At 36.3% G+C, this 26,016-nt stretch overlaps 1 protein-coding gene across 1 annotated transcript in view; it reads right to left on the bottom strand.

Annotated features, from left to right (window-relative positions):
- The window catches only part of ARHGAP15 (Rho GTPase activating protein 15), a gene marked incomplete at both ends in the record, with an annotated part of 595,418 nt that extends 573,335 nt beyond the window's left edge, over positions 1-22,083 (bottom strand). The window contains one exon of the mRNA XM_079710401.1: positions 21,919-22,083. Within this exon, the coding sequence (XP_079566527.1) occupies positions 21,919-22,083 (165 nt within the window). The remainder of the gene's footprint in view (positions 1-21,918) is intronic.
- Positions 22,084-26,016: the final 3,933 nt, after the last annotated feature.

Below are 26,016 nucleotides of genomic sequence, written 5' to 3'. Positions count from 1 at the left end.
AGCAGTAGATTTATTTTCTTACTGAGTAATTTCCATAATTGTTTTTGAAAGTTGCAAATAAAACTTTGAGAAAATGTATTATTGTATAGATGAATAATAGTAAAGTTTCCTACATCATTGTTCGCTTATTTTCCATCAATATAAAATAATCTTTGTGAATCTTTATAATTGTGTGACAAAAGCATCCTGAAGTATTTTTGCTTAAGGAATGAGGTCATCTCACTTTCTTGCATGATCAGTTGGTAATGTAGAAGAACCTTTCAAAATATAGGAACTCAGTTGTGCTCAAGCTTGACAGTGTAGTGATTCCCTTGAAATTTGCAAATAATAAAAAAGTTCTCTCTAGATAGTAACATGTATTTTATTTTTAATGTATTATAAAATAATAATTTCATTAAGGTATTGTACACATTATATTATTATTATTCAAATAGACATGATTCTATGACTTGAATTTGACTTTTTCTTCTTTTATTGAAACTACATCTGCTATTAGGTTGGGTTTTCAAGATGACCATTTTTCATAGCCCTGGAGATACCGGAGGTTTGCAATAGTTAGAGAGGCCTCCCTGAAAATATTGTACTAATTTCTAAGTTCAAGGAAGAAGGCTGAGGAGTAAAAGAATTATAGTGGCTTCTGAAGATGACTTTAGAAATCATTATTCACCCCAAGATCTGTGGTTGACAATAAAAATGGTGGGGATAACTTTTTTCCTTCTCTCCATGCACAAGCCTGCTCCATATCCATGGAGACATCAGAGCTTCCACGTTTCAGGCATGTGTCTCCTAAAGGAAGAAACACCAAGGGAAGCAGATCATTATCACAGGGACCTCTGCCAACCACAGGTCTTAAAAGGCTATCAGGTCATTTTCCATCCAGCCTTCTCTCCTCCAGTCTTTCCTCCCAGTATCAGCCAATTACTTTCAACAATTGCTTCCTGTCCCAAAACTTAGCTTTTGATCTGTGATGGGCCTTAACTTACTATGTGGTTAATACATTTTCAAATTAGTCTTCTGTGAATATTTTAATAGCATTGAGCACTGTTAATACTTGTGTTCTTCCTCATTTCTTCCACTCGGGTCAGGCTAGGCTTCCCAAGGCTCTTGGTTCATTGGTTTAGGAGCCCATGAGATGCATTGAAGAGCTAATGGCCCATAAAATTTCAGGCTTGATGTTTTTTAACCCTCTCTAGTTTTATTTCTATGTATGCATAAGTCCACCACTACAGAGTGTACATTTTTAAATTATGCATCTGCAGCGTTCTAGGGAAAATTAAATGTCTACAATATGAGGTTGATTTAAAACTTGGATATGAAAAGTCTCCATAGTGTTGTTATTTTTTAGCAGTGGAGTGAATAACGTTAATATGTCTAATTAATACCTAAAGAGATTTTTTTCCATTTGATCAATTACCAAAATATCATTAATATTTTTTCAGGATACACTGTGTTTGTATAAGAGCTTCATTATAGAGTCATTATTCTACTTTTTCCAGGAGGAGATGTGAATATGAAAGAACCATCAAGTAGTTCCTCTGTCCCTCCAGACATGGCGGAGACTACACTGACTAATCTGTACCAATTCTCTTAATAAATAAGTCAAATAGACACTCGAAACTGCTTCCTAATTTCTATCATTTTAACTGGATTTATAACATCTCAGTTCTTATAGAAAGAAAATGAAACGTTAAAAATTAGAATATTAAAAATAATCCATAGGCAAACAGTCTTTGTATGACCTGGAAAGCAAACAGAGCCTGTAGAGCTAAAACTACTTGGCAAAAACAAACAAAAAAAGGAGATGATTTTTGTTAAAAAAAAAAGTTTCTTTAAAGCATTTTGTTTGTTTGTTTTTTAATTGAAAGCTCTGTTAGTGTTTGCCAGTTACGGACAGGAGAGATGTTGAAATATAGAGCTCTCAAAGGTGATGATCAAAGTCTTTTCATTCAGCTTTTTGTGACTATTAAGCTGCTCATTTGGTGGAGGCTATCATTAGCGTCTTAATGGGAAACAAAAGCTTAGGGACAAGAACTTCTGGTTGAAGATCAATATGAGAGATATCATTTCAGTTCCAGCCTTAATAATTGTAACCATAGGGAGTCTGGCAGAGCTGGTTTTAAGAATTAATATAATATAGAATCCACCAGGTACAAACAGAGAGTACAAATAAAGGAGAATTGCTAGTAGTGACTACTCTGGGAATTTTTGGGTGAGAGGGAATTGTTTGATAAATGTAAGTTGACTCAAAGTGGGCTCTAGTACCCTTGCCACAAACACATCTTCCAATAAGAAAATGCATATTTGAGGGCCAAATTGGGAAGGGAATTCAACCAAGGAGAATAAAATTGGAAAAGACCCCTTGAAAAACGATTAATTTTACACATTCTATTATCTTATAATGTTCCTTGAGGAATTTTTTTCTGTAAGTGGGTAAAATCAAACACATGGTTGACATTTTCATGTGATTTGCTGCCAGGGTACAACAGTCCACTTGGACAGAAGTTACAAACAACTTGGTCCAGAAACTGTTATCAATCTACTAAAGAAATAATATGCCATTAACCTTTTCTGATTAATAGAGCTTATCATTTTATCCTGGGGCAAACTGTAAATGAAAAACAAAGCTCAAAAATATCCATTCAATTTACTCAAGATAAAATTAGAGTTGCAGGGTTTTTTTTTAAGTTTTGTGGATTATCTTTATTATCTCTGTGTAGTTTATTTCTTTATCTTTACCTTGATGTTTGCCCTTTGATTCTATCTTTGAACATTTGTTTTACATGTTGAAACCAGTATTTTCCAGACATTTTGACTTTTTCCTATTCCTTGTGATGTTGGAAGAACCAAGATAATATTCTTTTATGGGAAAGTTAAAAGTGCAAAATAGGGCTTCCCTGGTGGCGCAGTGGTTGAGAGTCCACCTGCCGATGCAGGGGACACGGGTTCGTGCCCCGGTCTGGGAAGATCCCACATGCTGAGGAGCGGCTGGGCCGGTGAGCCATGGCCGCTGAGCCTGCGCGTCCGGAGCCTGTGCTCCGCAACGGGAGAGGCCCGCGTACCGCAAAAAAACCAACCAAACAAACAAACAACAACAACAAAAAAAGTGCAAAATAAATTTTGAGTTTTCCTCTACCAGGAAAAGAAAAATAATATTTGAAACATATAAAGATACTAATATTGCTTAGATTTTATCAGAGCATACATTCAAATGTATATAAATAGTACTTATATATGCATGCATATTCATATATGACTATAAACGATGTCTAAAATACTTATACATGAAACAAACAACATCTCTGTTTTTAATTGTATCTTTAGATCATAATACTAACACTTAGAGTCACTACTTTTGCCTCATTTCCAATTCCTATGAAGTAACTTTTCACTCAAAGAAACTGAATCTACAGGTACTTAAGTGAAATATATATTTTTTTACTTGAATATTCTCAGGCACCATTTATTTCTTGAAACTCATGGACATCTCTTGGTTCACACCCGCTTTTCCAGTCACTCCTTCAACTTCTTTGCAGGCTTAGGCTGCAGGTTTAAACCCTCTTTTCTGCCTATGCTTTATTCCGATGGACTCTTGGTTATATATGTGGCATTACATATCATCTGCTGGTTCTTGGCATCAAAATTATATCTCCTGGTCATGTCTACTCTCTGAGCTCCAAACCCACATAATTCATTGTCACCTCGACACTTTGACTTTGATGTGTCATTGGAAATCTCAAACTATCCATAACCAAATCTGACCACCTGACAACTCACATTGTCAAATCTGTCCATTCTCTGTTCTTCCCATCTCAGTGACTGGCACTATTATCAATCCACTTTCTCTATCTAAATACCTGGAAACCTCCCCACTTCCTTTCCACCTACATTCAATTGTCTGCAAGTCTTTTCAATTCTATGCTTAAAATGTTAATTGTTTTCTTCCATCTATCTCCACTCAACCAATCTAGTGCAAGTTACCATGATTTATTGGGTCAAGAATAGCTTGAACTCAATAGCACTCCCATTTTCTTTCTTCCTCTCTTAACCTATTCTCCACCAAGCAGGGAGACTCATCTGCTTAAAATCTTTCAGTGTCCTCTGTGCATCAAACAATAAAATCTAAACTCATTTTAGTAGACTACAAAGCCCTGCATGATCTAAGGAATGTTCCCACTCCCACCTCACTCTTAATCCACTCTGTCCTTTAACTCTGATCTTTTATTAGCCTTATCTCTATCTGATATTATTTTGTTTGCAGCAGGGAAGTCTCCTGATCAAAAATTACATATCACAGTCTTCCTTGAAGCTAAATGTGAAAATGTAATATAGTTTTGAACAAGATATAAGTAGAATCATTGAATGGACCTTCTGTAGAAGCTATTTAAAAGACAGTAGGTTCAGCTTGCACAGGCCTTTTGCCCTTAACTTGTCTTCTTTCCTGCTTGGAATGCACTTGAAATGCTAAAGGTAAAGCAGCCATCTGCTGGCCATGAGAAGATCAGCAATAGGAAATAAACTGCATTCTAAGGAGGGTGACTGGAAGAAACCTGTGTCTTTGACATTTTTCTTAGTGAAGCACTACAACTGCCTGGTAGTTACTACCTCTGCATTGTTGTTACACACAAAAATAAGCCCATTAGTTATTTAAGCCAATATGTCCATTTTTCTGTCCCATGGGACCAAATGCAATCTGTAATGGTTATGAAGGTCATGTGACTATTTCTGGTCTGAATTCATTATCCAGATGGGTGGCTGAATTCCCTTCTTGGAGTTGGATACAGCTTGAGAGCAGTTTGGTAACCACCACTCTCCATCACAGTTTCAGTCAACAAGACTGCCTAGTATAGTGCTGCTAGATACAGGTGGGAACATCTTTAGCTTTCCCTGCCTTGTTCTCTGATGTGTTGGACTAATTATATATATTATTTAATTATATTTGTATATAATTAAATACTAATTATATATAATTATATACTATATACTAATAATATATTATTATATGTAGTGTATAATTATATACTAATTATGTATATATACATAGTTAAATATAATTTTACATATATATGTATATATCAAATTAAATCCCAGCCCACCTTTCTACTGGTGCTCATGGTAATTCTAGCTCTACCTTTAGCAATATACTTGTGGTTACTATAATTCCAACAACGCCTTATCCCACTGCCAGTCCCCTACTATCTCTACAATGGTGTTTTCTGGGAGTTTTAATCTCTGAGTGGATATAAAAAGGTGGGGAAAGGATAAAGAGCAACAGAATTCTGGTTGTTTCATAAAACAACACCTGCTCAGTACAGGGATTCTTGCCTAGTTTGTGGTTGGCACACATGCCATCATTTCTGAATTACAAGGCAGGCAGTCAAAGAGATAAGCTACCTATTTCGGACTCAGTGGATGGAATGATGAATTCACTGTCCATGATTAGAAACATAGATGGACTGCTGGGGTTTTCCTGCTCTCAATTCAGCTTCTTTATTTTTATAGTATGAGATATCCCTAGATTCTAATTTTTTCTTACTCCTGTTGTACAGATAAAAATTATACATTTTTGTTACAGAGATGTTTTATTCAGAAAATAGAAGAGATATCGTTAGATGTTACTAGCCATATACTATTTTAAACTTTTTAAAAGTACTTTAATTTTTTTAAAAATACTAAATGCTCACTTTCAGTCAGATTCAGTTGAGGTTTGCCATGATGTCTGACTTTTAGGAGTTTTCACATTAGTAGGGGATATGTAATAGGAAAATACAAAAAGTTGAACAATAATAATTAAGGGTAATAAATTTTCAAAATAAAACAGAGAGAAATACACTAAAGCTGTGCATAATAAAAAGTTATATAATTCATCAAATGAATAATTGCTATTGGAGTTCAGATGAGGGAAAAGCCAGTTGAGAAACTGTTGTGTAGGAGATTGAGCTTTAATTCATTCTTTAAAGTTGAATAGAATTTTAATTGGCATAAAAAGAGAATGTATAACTGCTTCCCACTGTTTCTGTGGGCCAGGTTGAACATAGCAGAGTGTCACCATGGAGTCTATAGCAGGGCTGGGTTTCAGGGCTTAGGAACTATAATACTGACTGTGGCTCAGAATAGCCAGAGCTTGGGCTTTGGTATCAGTCATCCTTGGAGTCAAGTCTCAGTTCCATCACTTATTTTTTGCTGTGAGGCTTTAATCAAGTCTTCTTTGTTACAGCACTTAGCACAGTGCCACGTACATAGTGGACGCCCCCAAATGGCAAACATTTGTATTACTGTAACTTAAGAGCTAACTCTGGTCTTAGCTGAGGATGGAAGCTGGCAGGCGTTAACGCATTGTAAAAACAGTATCAGATATCAGAAAATATTTGTCTAAGAATTAAAAGCTTAAAGAAATCAAGAATAGGTTGAGTAAGAGTTCAAGGTAGTTGAATCAAAATGTTTCAGAATACAGGTGAGTATTGGAACAACTTTGCTGAAAGGTGTTGGTCAAATGGCAGAGGGGCCCACAGGGAAGTTCAAAGCTACAGAGCCAGGTCTGTAGAACCTTATTCAAATGAGTGGCATGATTATAACAGTGATTTTCTACAATTTCTGAATACTTCTTATGTGCCCAGGTATCATACTTAGCATTTTATATACATTATCTTCTTTAATTCTCATCAGTCTATAGGTAACTGATATTTTTATATTCATTAAAAATTGTGGATAGGAAGCCCCCAAACTATCAAGAAATTTGTCCAGGGGACTTCCTTGGTGGTCCAGTGGTAAAGAATCCGCCTTCCAATGCAGGGGACACAGGTTCGATCCCTGATCGGGGAACTAAAATCCCACATGCCGCAGGGCAACTGAGCCCGCATGCTACAACTGCTGAGCCCATGCACCCTGTAGCTCATGTGCCACAACTAGAGAGAGAAAACCTGCACGCCACAATTAGAGAGAAGCCGGTGCCACAATGAAAGATCCCACATGCCTCAATGAAGATCCCGTGTGCCTCAACTTAGACCCGATGCAGCCAAAAAAATGAAGAGAAGATAAATAAAATAAATAAATTATATATATATATATATATATAGATATAGATATAGATATAGATAGATAGATAAGAAATTTGCCCAAAGTAGCATAGTAAGTAAGTGACAGAGCCAGGGTTTTCTCCCAGGTCTGCTCAGCACTAGCTCATGTTTATAATCACCAGACTCCTCTATTTGCTTCCATGAAGTGGCAAAGCACTTTGAAGGTAACCATCATGTAGATGTGCTTGAGAGGATGATTTATGCCTGATTTACATTGCCTAAAATAATTCTAATCCTGGCTAGAGTCAAATGTTACTGGTCAAAATACTGAACGTGTACCAAACTCATAACTAACAAACGAGAACATTACAACCTCTGTATGACACTTGCCCTGACAGTTCTGACTGAACCTGGAGGGACCACTTCAGGGACAGAGACTTGCCACATCTCCCCATGACTGAATCTTTGATTTGTCATTGGAGATTTGTGTGCCACAGGGGCACTAATTAGTGTCTCTGGGAATCAGCAGAGGATCAAGTTTTCCAAGGTTTCATTTATGTAAATAACCACCTCAGTACATAAATGAACTCTTTCTTCCTATTTCCAAACCTTATGCCCACCTAGAAGAGGCAACTTAGAAAAGTTACATTCAATGGAAACATGAGTTTTGCAGTTACTTGAATGATAACACAGCTTCTTTTTGAACGTTAGTGGGCATTTAAAGAAGGTTGGAATAGATATGCTAAAGCTGACATTGCCAACTCAAATGTCAGGTAAGTAACAGGATCCAGTGAAGGGGACCTCGTTTGAATGCTGTGAACTAGAGGCCACTTGCCCCAACTAGACAGGGCAGCATCTATTTACCTTTAGATGGTTATTGCCTGCTCTTTGGGGAGCCAGCCCTTTGATGCCAGAATTTCTGATATTTTGAGATGTGTCACATATACAAATTCTTGTGAAAGGTCACAATGTTAAAATGTCAGCCCAATTAAAAAACAAGAAGGAAACTGGACCAGACAAAACACATCTTTAGGTTGGATTCAGCATGCAAGATGCAAGTCTAGAGATCTCTGAGAGCCCTTTGATCTTTGTTTCAAAGGAGCTTTTCTCTTCCTTATATGAACCTATCTTCTCTCCACAAAGGCACACAGCTTCTGACTTGGTAAAGCCGATGCTCCAGAAAAAGAAATTTTGGCTATAAGCAGCTGTGTTGAGACTGTTTGTGGAGTTCCTTTTTTTGTGTGTTTCATTTTTTATGGGATGTTACATGTCAATTGAAAAAGATATAAAAATTCTAACGAAGTTTAATAGTCTTCAAATTAACTTTAATTAGTAAAAATGTAAAGTAAATGATAAGATGTAAAAGATAAGATAAAGTAAAAGATAAGATGACTAGTCAAATCTAAATTGATTTAAATTTTGTATAATATTGTGAACTGTCAGATAGCATCATTTCTCATTTCTAAGGGCCTGGTGTGATTCTTTTTTGTAATATTTAGAAGTGCACTGCTTCACTTAAATACAAGGCAGCTTATCATCAAGCTTTCAGAAATATTTAACAAAACCCACAAAAGTTAAATCATAGATAAATCAGAATAAACAGAATATTTATAACATAGTGAGAAGAAAACACTATCTGCATAGATAATCACAGTTATCTTTTAGTGTTGTCTAAAAGGTAGCAAGTTGTTTGTTAATTTATAATAATATAAGAGTCTAAAATTGAAATTAATCCCAAGTGAAAAAATCTGAATAAGAAAATTCATATTTAGCTATATAACAGAATGTTTTCACACTCTCAGTGAAATGTGGTAGAGACTACATTTCCAAATGTATGACTAACAATTGTCATCTTCTAAATTCTCAAATTGATAACTAACAGTTGTCATCTTCTGACTTGCCACATTATGTTCTCAATTCTAAATAGTCAGTCACTGAAATAACTCTAAGATTACAAGCTGAAATATCTTCAGGGCCAAGCAGGTAGCATAAGTTGATGAAGACACCGCTACTCCAACTAAAGCCTTTCAAAGTCAAAATTTTAAAAACACCATCCCAAACAAAAAATACCTATGGGCAAAATTGGGTCATCCACTTGTTTGTGACCTCTGCTTTAGACTATTAGCCTCTTGTCACTAGTATATATGAAATCAATATTGTCCTTAAACAAATCCTTGAAGCATAGGTAAAAGGAAGCTATCAGAGTTCTAGGTACATGTTTGTGATCTTGGAAAGCATAGATCTTTCAAGATTGGTTTCAGCTAAGCCGTCAGGCAGCAGGTGGGGAATCTCAGAATTGTAAAGGTCAACATGAGTGGAGAGAAGCTCAGATTGACAGTCAAAAGGTGTAAAACAGTTCTCTTTAATGCATCCAGGATCTAGTCTGGGTTTCCTTGTCCATTCTCATAGCAAGACTGCTGTCCAATTATGCACACATTAGAGAAATAAGAAACTATGAAGTCTCGATAGAAACTATTTTGTGCATGATCAAGTGCAGGCATACTTTGGAGACGTTGCAGGTACGGTTCCAGACCACTGCAAAAAAGCTCATATCACAATAAAGCTAGTCACACAAATGTTTTGGTTTCCAGGGCATATAAAAGTTATGTTTACACTATACTGTAGTCTTTTATGTGCTCAATAGCATTATGTCTAAAGAAGTACATACCTTAATTAAAAAATACTTTATTTCTAAAAAATGCCAAAATAATTACAATAGTAACATCAAAGATCACTGATCACAGATCACCATAACAAATATAATTATAATGAAAAATTCTGAAATATCATGAGAATTACCAAAAGGTGACACAGAGACACGAAATGAGCGAATGCTCTTGGTAAAATTGCACCAATTTGCTGAACTCAATGTTGCCACAAACTTTCAATTTGTAAAAAAAAAAAAGCGCAATATCTGTGAAGTGAAATAAAATGAAGCGCAATAAAGGGAGATATGGCCTTTATTCGGAAATACCTAAGAATTGCCTTGCTTTAGGTGGAGCTAAGTCTTTAAACTGGTCAACTGATTGGCTTATTTCAAAACCTGGATATTACTGTATTTTGACCCTAGTTTGTCTATGCAATTTGAAGAAATTATTCTTCAAAACATTTTTTTCCTTTCTTTTTTTTCCTGAATAGAATAAACTTCAAAATAGCTCATACTGCCAACTGAGCCTCTGCTCTCTGATCTTTGCTTTGGTGTAGGAGCGTATTAGCGTCATAGCCGGCAATGTGTCTTAAGGACTATGATAGCATGCTAGTCTTAAATAGATGAGGATAACACTAATGATAGGGGCTACTTAGGTGGGTGTGTAAATTAAGTCATTCCTTCCATGATCAACTCCCCAAATTTCACAAATCATGGGTACTTGGAGGACAACGTTCAGCCAGATAATTGGCAAAGATCATAATAAAAAATGTTTAAAAGTCAAGAACTTGGTGAAAATTTTGAATGCTCTGTAAAAGTCTAAGTTGGGTCTGTATTCAATTTTCCTGTTGAAAGCATAAACAGCCCTAGATGTCAAGTATACATACTAACATTTTAATTTGTATTCATAAAAATTATTATTTCAACTACTCCAGTTAAACATTTATGATAAGTTTTTGAAGACTAAGGAAGAGGGAATAAGAATGGGTAATGAATAAAAATGGCATTATAAATTTAACCAGTTGAGAATACTTGCACCTTGATTTATTACCAAAAAAAAAAAAGTACTCTAATAACTTGTGTTTGCCAAAGGAAAAAAGACATAGGAAATAGGTCTGCTAAAGTGTGCTACAGAGAGTTTAAAGTAGGCTAAAATCAGGTGGGAGTTCCACAATTTCAAATTTTAAAAAAAGTCTTGTTTGAGATTTACAACCCACAGAAATGCGTCTACAGGAAGAGTCAGTGAAGGTCTCTTATTTCACAGGTCAATTTTAAACACTGTGTATAATATTTCTGACAAAATGTAAGGTACATGATGCTAGTACCAGTACTGAGAATGAGGAGGAGCTGGTGGTGACCACGATGACATCTAGAAAGCAAACAGGCCGAGCCTGAGCTATCCTGTGATAGCTATATATATAGCTATATAGATATAATGATTCTACCTCACCTGAATGTAAACTCCAAGAGGACAGAGAACCGTTCTGTTTTGTATCCCCAGGTTTCAACACAGTCTCTGACATAGAGTAGGTGCCAGTAAATGTCTTCCCAATGAATAAAAGAATGGACTGATGAATGAACGGATGAAAGTAGTTGACCTGCTCACCCACTTTTCAGTCTGGGGACTCTTAATGGGTTGGGATGATGACAACTCCATGAGCTGGAAATTATTAATGCAGGGACCTCAGGACACACTGTTAGAGTAACATTCTCTAGGATTTTTGTTACATAAGACTGAGGATGCCAGGATAAAAATAACAATTATAATATTCCCTTATATTTAGGGCTTTATTACCCAAAATGTGTTGTAGATGAGAATTATAAAGCTACCAAATTAATAATCTGTGTGATAGTAAAATCTTATTCATTGGTAATTTCAAGACAAGAAAGAAAATGTCTTTCTTTCTCTCTTTCTTTCTTTTCTTTTCTTTTTCCTTTTTTTTTTAAACGATGATATTAAAAGCATGGAGGTTAAAGATAGCACATCCAGGAATGTAAACTTCTTTCCTGTCTATTTGATCATGTGTTATTGGCATTAATACTGTCAATAATTCATGGTAAAAGAGGAAGTTGCCATGAAATGTTACCCACTGTCAGGCTATGATCAATAGGTAAGACCACAGTGGGTGATATATTATCAAGTATAAGCCAGATTAACTTTCTCATGGATTTTAAGAGTAGTAGTTACACTCACTTTGTCTAACCTGAGCTAAGCTTATTCATTATCCTTTCCCTGCTGATTTAGACTACTCCTTGAATACATTTTATCTAAGTACAGAATATCAGCTCTTGCTATTTAATTCCTGTGATCTGGCAGTGGGACTCTAGGATTTGCCCCCATGTTTTGATGTTGGTGTTTATATTTGAGCAAACAACACTGTCACTTTGTTTTCCTGTCTTCCTATATTGGGTCACTTTGTGCTACATGATATGATCTAAGACAATTCAATGCAAGGAGACACATGTCCCTTCTCATTGGGAATACGAAGACTGCAGCTTCCTTTTACCCTGTGGGAAAGAAAGCAGGTCAGGTGTCCAAAAGTAGTGGAGGAAAGTTAGTGTCATCACTATTCCTCCTCCTCCATAGAAATAATATAAGATTATGAGGCAAGAACAGCACTGGTTTCTTCATGAAGGGATTTAAAAAAAAAAAAAAAAACAGTACCATGGTCGTTTGTGTTTATGGTATTGTGGAAGAGCACTCACATAAAAACAAGACTACCACTTCTGGACATTTTCAAACACATTATTAATTGGATATCTTGGAATCTCAGGAAAAAAATCACTTATTGAAATCACCTCCTCAGGGATAAGTAAATATGAAACATTAGTAAACATTTGACAATTTCTTTTTTATTTAGTAAGTGTAATCACCTGATTTATTTCCTTTTGGTTTTCAAGGCCAGATCTCTACAACATGTTGATACTTAAACACCAGAATTTGGCTTTGTTTCACTTTATGTTATGTTTTATGTCACCCAAATGCTGGTATATAAAATAATTTGGATATAAATGAGTGAGAGGTCTGTGTCAGCCAGTGTAATTTTATCAAAGGAATTTACATGTGGAAAAATGCATCATATCATGGTGATTACAGTGGCCACCAGAAAAAACATGCTGGTGCCTCTCCAGAAAAAAAAAAAAAAAAAAAAAAAGAATGGAATGCAATAATAAAAATGAGGTAGAGGAGGAAGCAGAGAAAGAATAAAGTAACTGAACTTCCTATGGGTTTCACACCTTCCCCAAAGAGTCTATCCTCATTTTTGGAGCATATGATTTATCTCTCATTTTAGCATATCCTTAAACTTGCTTGACATATGACAACCATACATCCTGTTACAACTCAAATCCCATATCTCTTCCTCAATAAATGTACTGCCAGTGCATTGGAAGTGAATGGGAATCATAAAAATCCGTCACCTAAAAGGAGAAGCATGTGAGATTGCGCATAAAGAAGATGGCATCACTTCTGGGAGAAAGTGCCACATCGCTGTGCATTTGCTAATTACTTGCAACATGCATTAATGTATACAAAAATGCCTTTTTGTTACATGGTATTGTTTGGAAATGGTTCTGCTTATCAGTTTTTAATATGGTCTTTGAAAACTGACATGTACTTTACCCACATCTCTTTAGGAACACAGAGATTCAAAGGCTGGATAAAATAGTTTCATGCTTCCCAACATAAACCTGAGAGGGTAATTAAACAGATGGTAACAATAAACTGAATCTGAACATATGAGGGACTAAAGTCCCTTATTAAAAGCCTTACACACTGAAGGGACGGGGAATGACAACTCTGGGGATGTGTTTTAGCAGCCAACACCTTTATGTCTGCCTTGACCTCAGAAGCAGAAGCTAATCAACCATTTAGGGATGGGTTTCCTACCACCTGGGAGAGGGCACACAAGAGGTCTTCTGCACAGTCTGAGGAGCAGGAATGCAAAGTAGTTGTGTGACTCTAAAGGAAAGCAACTGTTCCTCAGGATTGCCTTCAAAGACACCAGCTTTAGACACACCAATTTTGTAACTATAAATCTACCCTATCCCCATCCCTCCCCCACCCCACACACATACACACACATCAAAACCTACACTGGGGGACTTATGCTCCGACAGCACAAGCTATCTTCTTCCATGTGAGGCCAAAAACTAGGTACTGTAGATTTCTGTGATGACATAGTTATTCTGAATATTTCCAACCTCATTTCTGGGAACCAAATGATCTCCTACTTATTCCATCCTTGAAACATACTGGAATTCGACTTATTTCTCAGATCTTAACATTGTCTGTCCTGAATTAAATCTATGGGAAGAAGAGTATTGAAGCAATCTTGATATTTCAGCTTATAACTATATGTAGGTGGCTATTTTTTATAGAATATAATCTGAAATATATAAATATTATATACATATCTCTCTCACTCTGAAGTGAGAGATGTATATATGCATTTGTGTGTATATATATGTTTACTGTATTTTTATATATACATAATAGATACGTGTGTTTATTTACACACACACACACACACACACACACACAGAAAGAATCCACTATATGCAAGAAAGGATCTTGTTACTGTGGAGGTTTGCAATGTTATTGTGCCATCACGCATGCAAAGATGCTATTTTGCCATTGCATAAGGCACTTACAGCCTAGGGGATAATCAAGTCAGTGTTTCTTCTTGTTTCTCAACCTGCTTCAGTTCTCTGCTTCACTTGGCAAGTTCTTTGAGTGTCATTTATAAGAAACATTCTGCATCAGTAAAACAATGACTTAGCTTAGCTAAGTGCTAGCAATCAAAGGACAATGTTCAACATACTGTGTTTTAGATTAATCAAGGTTATAGTGATGATCTATTAAAGGAAATGTTTGAAAACTGAGGCAAGTATTAAGGTGGGAAAATGCACAAGGTATAGAAAAACGTAAATCCAATGGCAAATATTATTTACCAGCTTGCATTTTACCTTTCTGTGCATGTACATCAACATATAACACTGCCCAATTTTAATTTGGGGGTTTTGATACTTAATAGTATAAAAAGACTGTTCCCAGCTTCTGATACAATTGTACCTTAAATGGCACATATTACCTTAGGAATTTGCCATAAAACCCTCATAATAATAGTGACTAAGGTTCTAAGTGACTAACTTGTTTTAAGGGTGAAGAGTATTATATGAATTAAATAAGAGATGCTGCAAATAACTTAGTGGAAAAGCATAGCTGCTGCCACACAGAGTATTAGGTAACCTTTTTTTAATTAGAATGTACACTTTTAGATTACTGATTATGAACATCAGGGGACCCAAGATTTTGATTCATCAGTAATTCTCCTTCATGTCTACACTAAGACGTAAAAATGAGACCTCTGGCTCAACTCGGTATTTCAGAGCCTTTACATGCTGGTGCAGAATCTATTTTACCTGTAATCTCTAGTACTGCTCTGCCCCCTTGTGCTGCTACAGTGAACTCAACAGAGGAACAGTTCGCCTTAATCTTTGTACACGTACTACAGAAAAACCCCACTGTCACTTCTCACTTTTCTGGCAAGTTCAAGGTCAGTGTCTAGCTATTTTCAGCTCATCTCTTCTTGATCCATGCAGAGAAATGACAAGGTAACATGATTCGGGGTCAGCTGTATTACAGGAACTGTTACATAAACGGAGAAAGTGAAAATCAATCCTAGCTGACAGTGACTTCGGGATAATCAACGCTCACTGGATGCCTCTGTCAGCTCGCCTGCATCAAATACCGTGTGACTTCTGTCAGATCTTTTTAATAAAACTATGTTCTCACTTTCAGCAACCTGAATAAATATTTCTCTTGAGCTGAATTTTTTAGACTACGTTGGCCTTCCAGATTTGTAAACTATGCCAATAATGCCTTGAAAAAATTCATGCATGATACCCGTTATCCTACAGTTTGTTATTGACCTGATATGGAAGGTACTGCTGTAAAAACGCCCTTTTTTGACTGATCCATGAGAACTTTCCTACAGACTGCTGCACCTTCTGCATTGAACTCAACACATTCCCCAAATCATCCTCAGCCCTAATTCCTCCCTCTTCCTCCTTGTTTAATAGAACACCTTAATCAATCATTTCTTGTTGGGAGATGAGTTTTTTTTCCTCCTTTTTAGATGTTCATTGTTGCTCTCCTTTTTAATCTCTGTATTTTCTGCCAGGACATTTTCCCCTAATATAGAACTGGAAGCACAGTATTTAACAAGATGTTACACTTTAGTGGCATTCCCACTGACAGCACCTGATATGTCAGTTTAGGGAAGGAGCTATTTTATCCCACCCACCTTGTGCTCCCTTGAAACTGTGAGGAAGGCAGTAAGTACTCCATTGAAGTACAATTTACCATAATATTAGTTGTCAGTAAATTCAAAGACGGAACTCCTAAAGCTATAAAATGGATTAGAAGCAATTTTAGAAAGAATTAACAAACTAGAGTAAGAGTATACTGTCAACAAACAAATGCTCCATCATAGGACTGTAATTTGGAATTTTAATTACCCCTCTGCTTCTGTAACAAAACAATGTCTGAACTGGCAGCGATTTGAATCTCTCACAGGTCATTGAGCATTCTAGTTAATTACTCTATGAATAGCCTGTTTTTCTCCCCTCTGGAAACACGTTTCTAATGGCAGTCAAGGTCTGACAAATGTGTCATCTACATAATTAGCTAGGAAGCAACACAAAACATTAAACATGCTTTGTGCCGACAACTATCAAAACATTTCATTTGTTGTCAATTATTCATTACTTTGTAGGTTCTGAAGGGGTTGTTATTATGGAAATAAGTCCAGATGCTAACAAGGTTAGAGTTTTGGATTCAAATTAGTAATCAGAGGACTAAAGTAAAAAAAAAAAAATGTATCTCATGTACATTCAGCGCCATGTTCAATCAGTAGGAGATTATAAACAAATTTAGCTATGCTCAAGTTAAAATGGAAACGATGCAACCATGAACGTGAACTCAAGAGCCCCAGCTCATTCTTTGAAGTACAGACTCTACACTGTCAATGAAAACTTCCTGAACATTTGGCAAGTCCAATTTGTGCTTGGTAAACAGAGTTAAAGATTTTCACAGCATGGGATGACATGGGACGGCAAGGACAAGGAAAGAAATCTCTAGTGTTCTTTTATTCTTCTTTCCTCCCACCCACCCCAGGGCATTTTATTTAAGAGTCAAAAATCTAGCTAAATAAACATTTTCTTCTGCTTTACAGCAGACTGGTTACCTTAGCTAACCCTTGAATTTCATGATTTCTTTTTTTTTTTTTTTGCTATTTCTGAAATCTTGTTTCTTTTATTATTGTTTTAATATCATATATAAAACCAAGTATTGTCTTGAAAGCAGTACTCCTAATGTATATAGAGGATATAAAAAGATTTCTCAACAAAACTGACCTCTCAGTGGCAGAGAAAATTGCAGTGGAAGACACATTATTTCATAGTCATATCTGAGGTTTGGATCTATGGAGAGTCTGACTCCACTGTCCTCCAGCTTTTCCTTATAAACCAAAATGGCTTACAAATGTCATCCACAATAGTCCAATAAAGATTAGGAACAAAACACTGTCCTTACACTGATGAGATAAGAAAGATTTAACTGTAGTATGCAGTGTATAAGAACAGTTCATAAGGCTTCTTCTTGAATCAGAAAAATAGAATTCAAATTATATGTGTGTGTCTAGAATTTAATCGAGGTGATGAGTTTATTTTCTACATAATGTTTGATCAGATGCCTGTACTACAGAGCTAGATAAAAAGAAAAGAAAACAAATTCTATCAGGAAAAATCAAGAAGACCCGTTATCTACAGATTGTGCAAACTATGTCAGGAAATAATTCCACCCTGAGCTCTGAGAATGCCCAGTTAATAAAAAGAGATCAGCCACTCGCTAAGAGAAAATAATTGTCTGTATCTATATTTTTCAAAGCAAAAAGGCAGCCACATCTTACACTAAATAGGACACATTAAGGCTTTAATAATCTTTATGCAGAAGGAAACTAATCCATTTTCAGATCATACGATCCACAGCAATAAAAGGAAATCATCAAACTAAAAACAATTTTAGAGATGGCTGCAGACTCTCATTTAATTACCATTCAACAGATCATATATTTATGAGGAAGTCAAAATATTTAGGAAGCCTATAATCCTGTAAGCCTTAATGTGGTATAAAAACAACAAATAAATGCAAAGTGTTACTGTTATACATGCCTGCCTGATCAATGGTTTTCACATATTGATCTATAAATGGAGTTGACAGTCTGTGTTGGCTGCACATTTTCCAAGCAGCGCTATTTTTGTATAAAACCAATACGGGCAATTACCTTTGTTTGAGATGCCAAGTCTTATCAATTCAATGTGATTTAGTGTCATTTTAATTAAATATCAGGATCCACTTCAGGACAATTTATACAAACAAAGCCTCAAACCTATCTATAAGCTTGATTTGAAGTAAACATGGACAAGTCCTACAGCCTCATAATATTTCTCAAAATCTCTGCTAAACAGAAGGCTTATATTTTTAGTAGCAATTTTTATGTCTGCCTTTTTAGCTAGCCACAACTTTGGCAAGTATCCTAAAATCACAGAAGTAAGAAACAAAGGAAAATTGTTTCCTCTTTTTCCTTATAATATATTAAAAAGAAAAATGAAGGAACACTGTATGTTAAGAGAAGCACAAGGAGTCTTGTATGTTAATGTTTAGGAATGGCTTGACCTAAGTCTTTATCTGAACACTAATTAAAAAAAATATTTCCCCGTCCATGATAGCTATGAATGGAGTGATGCACTTCTGCAGGGTTTACAAGATAGAAATGGTGAATATTCATACATGTTGCTGCTTAAGACACCAGTATTAGATGCCGGAACTGCTCCTGCCTGCAAATCCTATGTCTGCAGTTTCCTGACTTGGGCTATTTAAACTCTTCATTAATATCTATTTTCAAACTGTCTAGTAGGCTGGGCATACCTCTTATAAATAACATCAAAGCCACATTAAACCTTTTGCATTAGCTATTTGCTGGATTGCACATTAGCCTTTTTAGCCCTTAAAGAGGCACACTTTACTTGCCCCCATTTACGTTCACTAAGCCTTCTGCTTCTGTGTTTAGCACATTCAGGTAAATCAGCAGTCCACCTTTAAGAGGTCTCACTCCAATGCTCAGGGTGAAACAACAACAAATCAGTGAGACCAAAGAGCGCTCCCTCCCCACCAAATGAAGGTCTCCAGATGGCTCTCACAGATACGCAGTTTTCTTACTAACCATGTCATTAGATGTCCAAACTTCCCACCTCTCCAACATTTCTTAGAAAGCAAAGTGGCCTCTGAATTTTGAAAAGGCATTGATCTTATGAACCACATAAAAATGATTGTTTGGTGTTTAAAGAAAATGATGCATGCCACCAATAAAATACTAATGGAGTATTGATACCTGTTTTACTGGAATGCTTCCCTGCAGCACTTAGGCAATCAAAACTTTTAATTCAACAAGTAAATTCACCTGTGTTTGCACAGCTTCGGGTCGAATAAATGTTTATATTGGCATTTCAAAATACTCCTCGATTTAAGATATGAAGAATACAGGCTCTTATGACATGTATAGGAGAATTTTTTATTGTGTTCTGAGTTCACAGTCATATTAACATGTTTTTAATTAAGCAAAATTTTAAGAGGACTTTATGAATTAATGACAAAATTATACAATTGATTTGACCCTAGAATATTTGTATGTTTTTGTAATAAGTGAAATCATAGAAATGTGTAATACCAGATATTTGTGTTATTATATACTCTGATAAGTCCATATTAGATTTGCAGAATTGATATGCAAGTGACAAGTAGTATATATACGCCATATATATTAAATAGGATGCATAATACATATACAGTCTCTAAGTACTCAATTTTTTTCTGTACAGATTAAATGTATCTCTGTTACAGCAAGCCATGCCACATGTGGACTTGTGAACACATTTTTAGTGTGCATTTCCTCCCACTTCTCCTAAGTTCAAAATCTCCCCCTTTGACCTTACCCCAACCTCCAACTTCTGAAAAATCAAGTTCTTAGTTTAGCTTGAGCAGATATCTTTAACAGGCTTGTTTGAATAAATATGCCAAAATACTTTACATTCTGTCAGTATCTAGTCAGAAAATTGTGCATGGAAAAAAAGAGATGAAAAGAACTGAGACAGAAAGAAAATTAGTGCCATGGCAAGCTTTCAATACAGTATCTCTGAGCCAAGTTTTCTCGGTGAAATGACATATCCTCACTAAAATACCCCTTTTATATAATTATGCACCGAGCACACATAACCAAAAGTAACTTTTATTTTTGTTCCTTATCGAGGAATACATATTGCCGAGGCTAAGAATGCGGAAACAAAAGATGGGATAATTATAGCTAATTTAACTTTGGAAAACTCTGATTCTCCAGCAGTCCAGCATATAACCGCCCAAACTAAAGTTATGTAACAAGGTAATATCAACAATGAGAAACTGCATGATAAAATCCTGCCCAAAAGTGAAAAATGCTAATTTTGTCTCATTTAGCAGCTGGATACAGAAATGCTCATTAGTTTTAAGAGGGTTAATCCTTTTAACTTTTGCATATTGATATGCCAATTATGCCTAATTGTACAAGAGGCATCAGTCAAGGTAATAGTGCATAAACACATGAAAGTTATTAAGTACATCCCAACATGTAATAAAGTAGGTGTTAATTGGTAGCTGAGTTCTGCGGGCTATTGAGGTGGATAATTCATTGAGAGATGGATCACTTGTAATTTCTCTCCATAATTCCTTTTGCAGTCTCATGCTGTGATGTTTTCATGCTTGTCAAAAACAACTGCGGCATAGTGCCTTTTGTTAAACACAGCCAATAAAATATGTTAGGCATCATTAAATATACTTAACTTTTAAACTTTTCCAAAGGTACAGTTCTTACTGATAATGCATTATAGAGATTCTAATAATTTACTCTAACCATTGTCTCAAGTTCATGGTTGAGGAACGTTTTAGCAGGTTTCAACGCCAAGTCAGGCTGGCTGTGTTGTGCCTCCCAGCAGATAATACTTTTAAATGAGAAAATAAAGAAAGAAAAACGCATCTCTCAGTACCTTAACTAGGGATATGTTTCTCACTTTCAAAATATAATCACTGGCTTCCTCATGCTAAATTTGTCTATAATACCTGAAGAAAGGATGATTAAGACCATACATTTCTCAGGCTCCTGAGATCGTTGCGGGTTAATTTTGCACTTGAAATTCGAGTGAAAAACAGCGAATAAATATAATCGGTAACATGCTACTCAGCAAGTTGATCTCATTTAATAACTCAGTTAGGGAGCTGAATATTTCATAGGCCCCTATGATATTAACAGAACACTCAATTAATAGCTCACATGTTACTGCAGGGTGACTGGGACTCACAGCCTGTCCCCAGCTAACCTATTTCTTGCTCTTGCTCTCACTGTGAGAAACAAAATAGATCCGGGGTCCAAAAGAGTGGCTAACATTGCATAAATAATTTTGTAACATCCTATGGCCTCAGCTGCAAGTTACCACCATTATGGAAGAAAATTAACCAGAGGAGACTCATTGCAATCAGTGTGTTTAGTGGCTCAGGATGCGTGCAGGGGCAGGGACACAATTGGCAGTAGAGTTCATCTCTATTTTATTTCAAATCTTCCTAATGACACATTATGGAGACAAAATGGCTTCCTCTCCAAACCTTAAATCTCCACACCATCTCAACTGTTCAAGCTCATTCCAAATCAGATTGTAATTTCCAATATCATATATTGTTGGGAGAATTTAAGGAAGAGATTTTCATGTTTTTTAAAAGATTTTTTTCTCAGTTTATTCTTAGCTAATTTTAGCCTCTGGCTTTTCAAAGTGATGTACTACTGTATTTGGAAGTACAAACACCACATGCTACCATAACCTCATTATTTTTATGACACTGAAGCATGATAGTGGAGGCCCTTAAAATGAGTCAAAGGTGCTCTTCAGTCTAGCTCCAAATCCACTTTATCACTCTGGATTAAGCCCAGCTCTTCTCTTGCAACTGGGGATATAATTATGACTATAAGTAGGCAAGATAAAATGCATTACAAAAACAGTTTTCTCATGCACATTAGGAAAACAAATAAAACAAGGCTAATTAGCTGGGTTTTTTTTTTTTCCCCTTCTTTTACAAAATTCTATATATCAGGGAACTTGGGGTATTTGACTTACAGGTTCAGTGGCCTTCCCAGCATCGGTGAGGATCATGGATTTACTTTGGCTCAGCCTGCTGTGGTGGCTGTTGGCATTTTTGATTCTCATTTGCACAGCTCCAGTGCCTTGGCGGGTGGGATTCAGTGTTTCCACAGAGGTATCAGAATTTGTAGACTTCTGCATATTACAATGCTATCCTGATGAAATATAAAAGCATTATATTATTCTAAGTATATGCTTTTCCATGAAAAACTCCTGGTGGATTGCATATCCCTATACATCATTAAAGTACAAAAATGAAATAAAGTCTCCGCCTCTTTGAGTGGTGAAGAAGAAGGTAGTTACTTTGTAGTGCTTTTATCAATTGGACCTCTGTATTCCGATGGTACTGTATACATGCCAGAGGATTTCAATTCATAGATAGCACACTCAAATTCTGTGTAGTTTCTTAATTCGATTAAGGAACTCCTAATGGCAATATGACATGGTCTCCCTTATATAGAAATGATATTGCCAACTAAGCATCTTCTGGGTATATGCTCTTTTCATTCACAATGTCTTTGATCTGTCACCCACCCCATCCCAACCCACCTCCAGACACTACCACCAGCAGCCTTTTTTGGTGAACAAAAACCTCTGTGAATAAGGTCAAATTTAAGTGTGTAAAATTGGAGGAAAGCAAGCTGGTCCCATTGACTATCAAATATGTCGGCTTGGCCTCATTAGCATGGTGCAGAGTCCCAGTCCCCACCCCCACTTGCAATATCCACAGGGAAAAATTAAAATTCCTTTGTCCACTGCCATCTGTCAACTGAAATAGATTTAGTAGCTTAGTTGGATATAATATTTATGAAGACTATGAAGAAAGAGAAAATCAGCACATTGACACTATTTATTAATTTACATTTATTTTAATGGAAGGAGTCTGATTCAGGTAGGAAAATCCAGTGTGGGCAAATTTTAAAGGAGTGGCTGTGAGAAAACAATAATTCAGAAAAAGAAAACAAGGGAAATAAATTGGGTGGGTGGACCAGGAGGGCTTTTAGTTGCTTCCCAAATCCATAATCCTTTTCAGCTGCTCCTCCCCACAAGTTCCTCAAATGAATACATCTACTCTTTTTAAATAGGATATTTGCAATGCAAATATAGCTTCAAAGCTTCTAGAAACAGACCCTCTTCTGGCCTGAATGTCTTCTCTATGTCTCACCTATATAGACATTTCATAGCTAGCCTAGGCACGTGGGTACAACATTAGAAAAACTGTAACCAGTCATAGAAGCCAATATAATCCAAAAGAAGGATTATATTTTAAGGAGCCAACTGTTTTGGTACCTCTACCTGACTGGACAGACAACGGGGCTAGAATCACGGTAATGTTCAAGTTGAGCGGACACTAAAAGGATCAGAAAAGAATAAAAGCATTTTAATGGGAGGAAAAGTGTTTCCTCATAATTGAAACCAGTTAGGCAATTGAGTGATATTTAGTGAGAAAAGAAGTTAATATTTATTAAGTATTTACTATGTGCCAGGCAATGAGCTGGTTTAATCCTTACAAAGTTCCTATGATATTGAAATTGAACTCATATTTTTATAGTGGAGAAAAATGAGGATCAGAGTGACTAACAACTTTCTTAAGGACACTGGGCAGAAAGAAGTGAAGGAGTATTTATTTTATCCACCCCCCTGACAAGAAAAGACCCAGATGTCCATCAACAGATGAATAGATAGACAAATTCTAGTTTACCTACACAATGAAATATTGCTCAACAATAAAAATGACTGGATTACTAATGCTTGCAACCACATGGATGAACTGTAAATTCATTGTGCAGAGTAAAAGAAATCAAGCCCCCCACCAAAAAAGTACTCATTGAGTACTTACGATTTCACTTACATAATATTTTTGAAAATGCAAACTAACATAAAATGAGAGAAAACAGATTAGTGATTACCTAGGGACAGGGTGGATCCTGGATACAAGGAACCTTTTGGGGGTGATGGATGTCTTTTTTATCTTGATTGTGGTGATGGTTTAACAGCAGTATACATATAATAAAAATGATCAAATTGTACACTTTAAACACTTGCACTTTATTGTACTTCAGTTATACCTAACAAAGCTGTTTACAGGACAGTTTTATTAAGAATTCCTTAACCAATTTATTTTGCTACTTATTTTATTTTATTTTGAATATATTCATTTTCATAATCATACATGAGTGATATATTTTAAAAACTTATCTAATTGAGAATAAGAGAACTCTTTTGACATTTGAAATAAAAATTTGAATAAAAGGAAATCTTATCCCCGCTATTCCACAGCAATATGATGACAGCCACATTAATAAGAAGGACTATAAAATGTATCAAATCTGACCACTAATGTATGCATAAGGGATCTTACCTCTATATCTAACTAGAATAAGATAGGGTTTTTAATATATGAATGTATTTTAAAAAGTAAATGCAATCGGGCTTCCCTGGTGGCACAGTGGTTGAGAGTCCGCCTGCCGATGCAGGGGACGCGGGTTCGTGCCCCGGTCTGGGAAGATTCCACATGCCGCGGAGCGGCTGGGCCCGTGAGCCATGGCCGCTGAGCCTGCGCGTCTGGAGCCTGTGCTCCACAATGGGAGAGGCCACAGCAGTGAGAGGCCCGTGTACCGCAAAAAAAAAAAAAAAAAAAAAAAAGTAAATGCAATCACCTGCAGATGATATAGTTATTTCTCCACGTACCCCAGTACAGGAGAAACATTTTTGGTTTTATTCTGTGTATTATTTATTATTGAGGCCTTCAATTTTTCTTAGCCAAGAGACATTATTTCAAAATAAAGCAAATCTCTGGATTTTTTATATTTATAAAGATGCTACTAATAAAAGATGAGTTTTTTTCAGAGTATATTTCAGTGGATGAAGTAAGGATGAATGAAAGAATGAGAATCTAGGTACTGTGATTGTAATGGAGGCCTTGGATTCATTATAATCAGACTGGTTGCATAAAAAGAGCCTACGATGACTTCTAGTGCAGCACTGTCTCTAATGGCCACCTTTGTGACCTTGAACAAGTCCGTGGACCTCTGTTCATCACTGGAAAAAATTTATAGCGAGGGGGCATGGGCAACTAAAAGGATTGCTATGATCTGTACGGTCCTTTTCACTTCTGATACTGCTGTGTAAAAGTCTGGGGGCTCAAGGAGTATTACTGCAGATTTACAGAGCTCAGTAGTCTTAGGTAGTTTTAGCAACAATGTAAATGCTTTGGTATGATCTGATGCCCAAGGATTTGAGTGAGGGTTGAGGGGATCTATGATTAAACATATAAATCTTTTCTGAAAAATTTGGGTTCTCCTTGGAGTACATTCAAGGCTTGATCTTCCAAATTATTCATTAGATTCAAACTCTAAGGTGGTGTGTTTGTAATACTGGTAAGAGAAATACTCAGGCTAAAGCCACTCTCTTCTGACCAAGAGCATGAGGCCACTGTATTTACATAGCCCTACCAGGTGCCGTTTATAGGGCATGTTGTTTCTCATACTCTGAACAAATTTCAGCGCCAAATCAACATTTGCATTCTTGTATTGATTTGACAATTAACCCATAATTTGCCTGGTGATGGGTTACTGTCAAAAGGCTGGATTAATTTAAAGAGCCTCTTACCTGGTTTTCCCATCTGTTTTCTCGAGGACAGTCTACAGAAAAGAATTTCAAAATCTTCCTCCTTCAGATCTTTCTTTTAAGCTGATCTCTCCCCCTACCAATGTTAATGTTATTTCTCTTTTCTCACTCCCCTAGCCATCACTTCTTTTCCCAACTGACCTCATCTTCATTATTCATTTTATTTAATTAATTTATTTATTTATTTATTTATTTATTTATTTTTGCGGTACGCAGGCCTCTCACTGTTGTGGCCTCTCCCGTTGAGGAGCACAGGCTCCGGACGCGCAGGCTCAGTGGCCATGGCTCACGGGCCCAGCTGCTCTGCAGCATGTGGGATCTTCCCGGACCGGGGCACGAACCCGTGTCTCCTGCATCGGCAGGCGGACTCTCAACCGCTGCACCACCAGGGAAGCCCTTCACTTTTTATTCATATTCTATTTATTGCACTCAATTTTTTCTCTT

Source organism: Hyperoodon ampullatus (genome assembly GCF_949752795.1).
Source record: "Hyperoodon ampullatus genome assembly, chromosome: 8".
Lineage (NCBI taxonomy): Eukaryota > Metazoa > Chordata > Mammalia > Artiodactyla > Ziphiidae > Hyperoodon > Hyperoodon ampullatus.
Note: the sequence above shows the minus strand (reverse complement) of the source record. Positions and strands in the feature narration are given on the sequence as shown.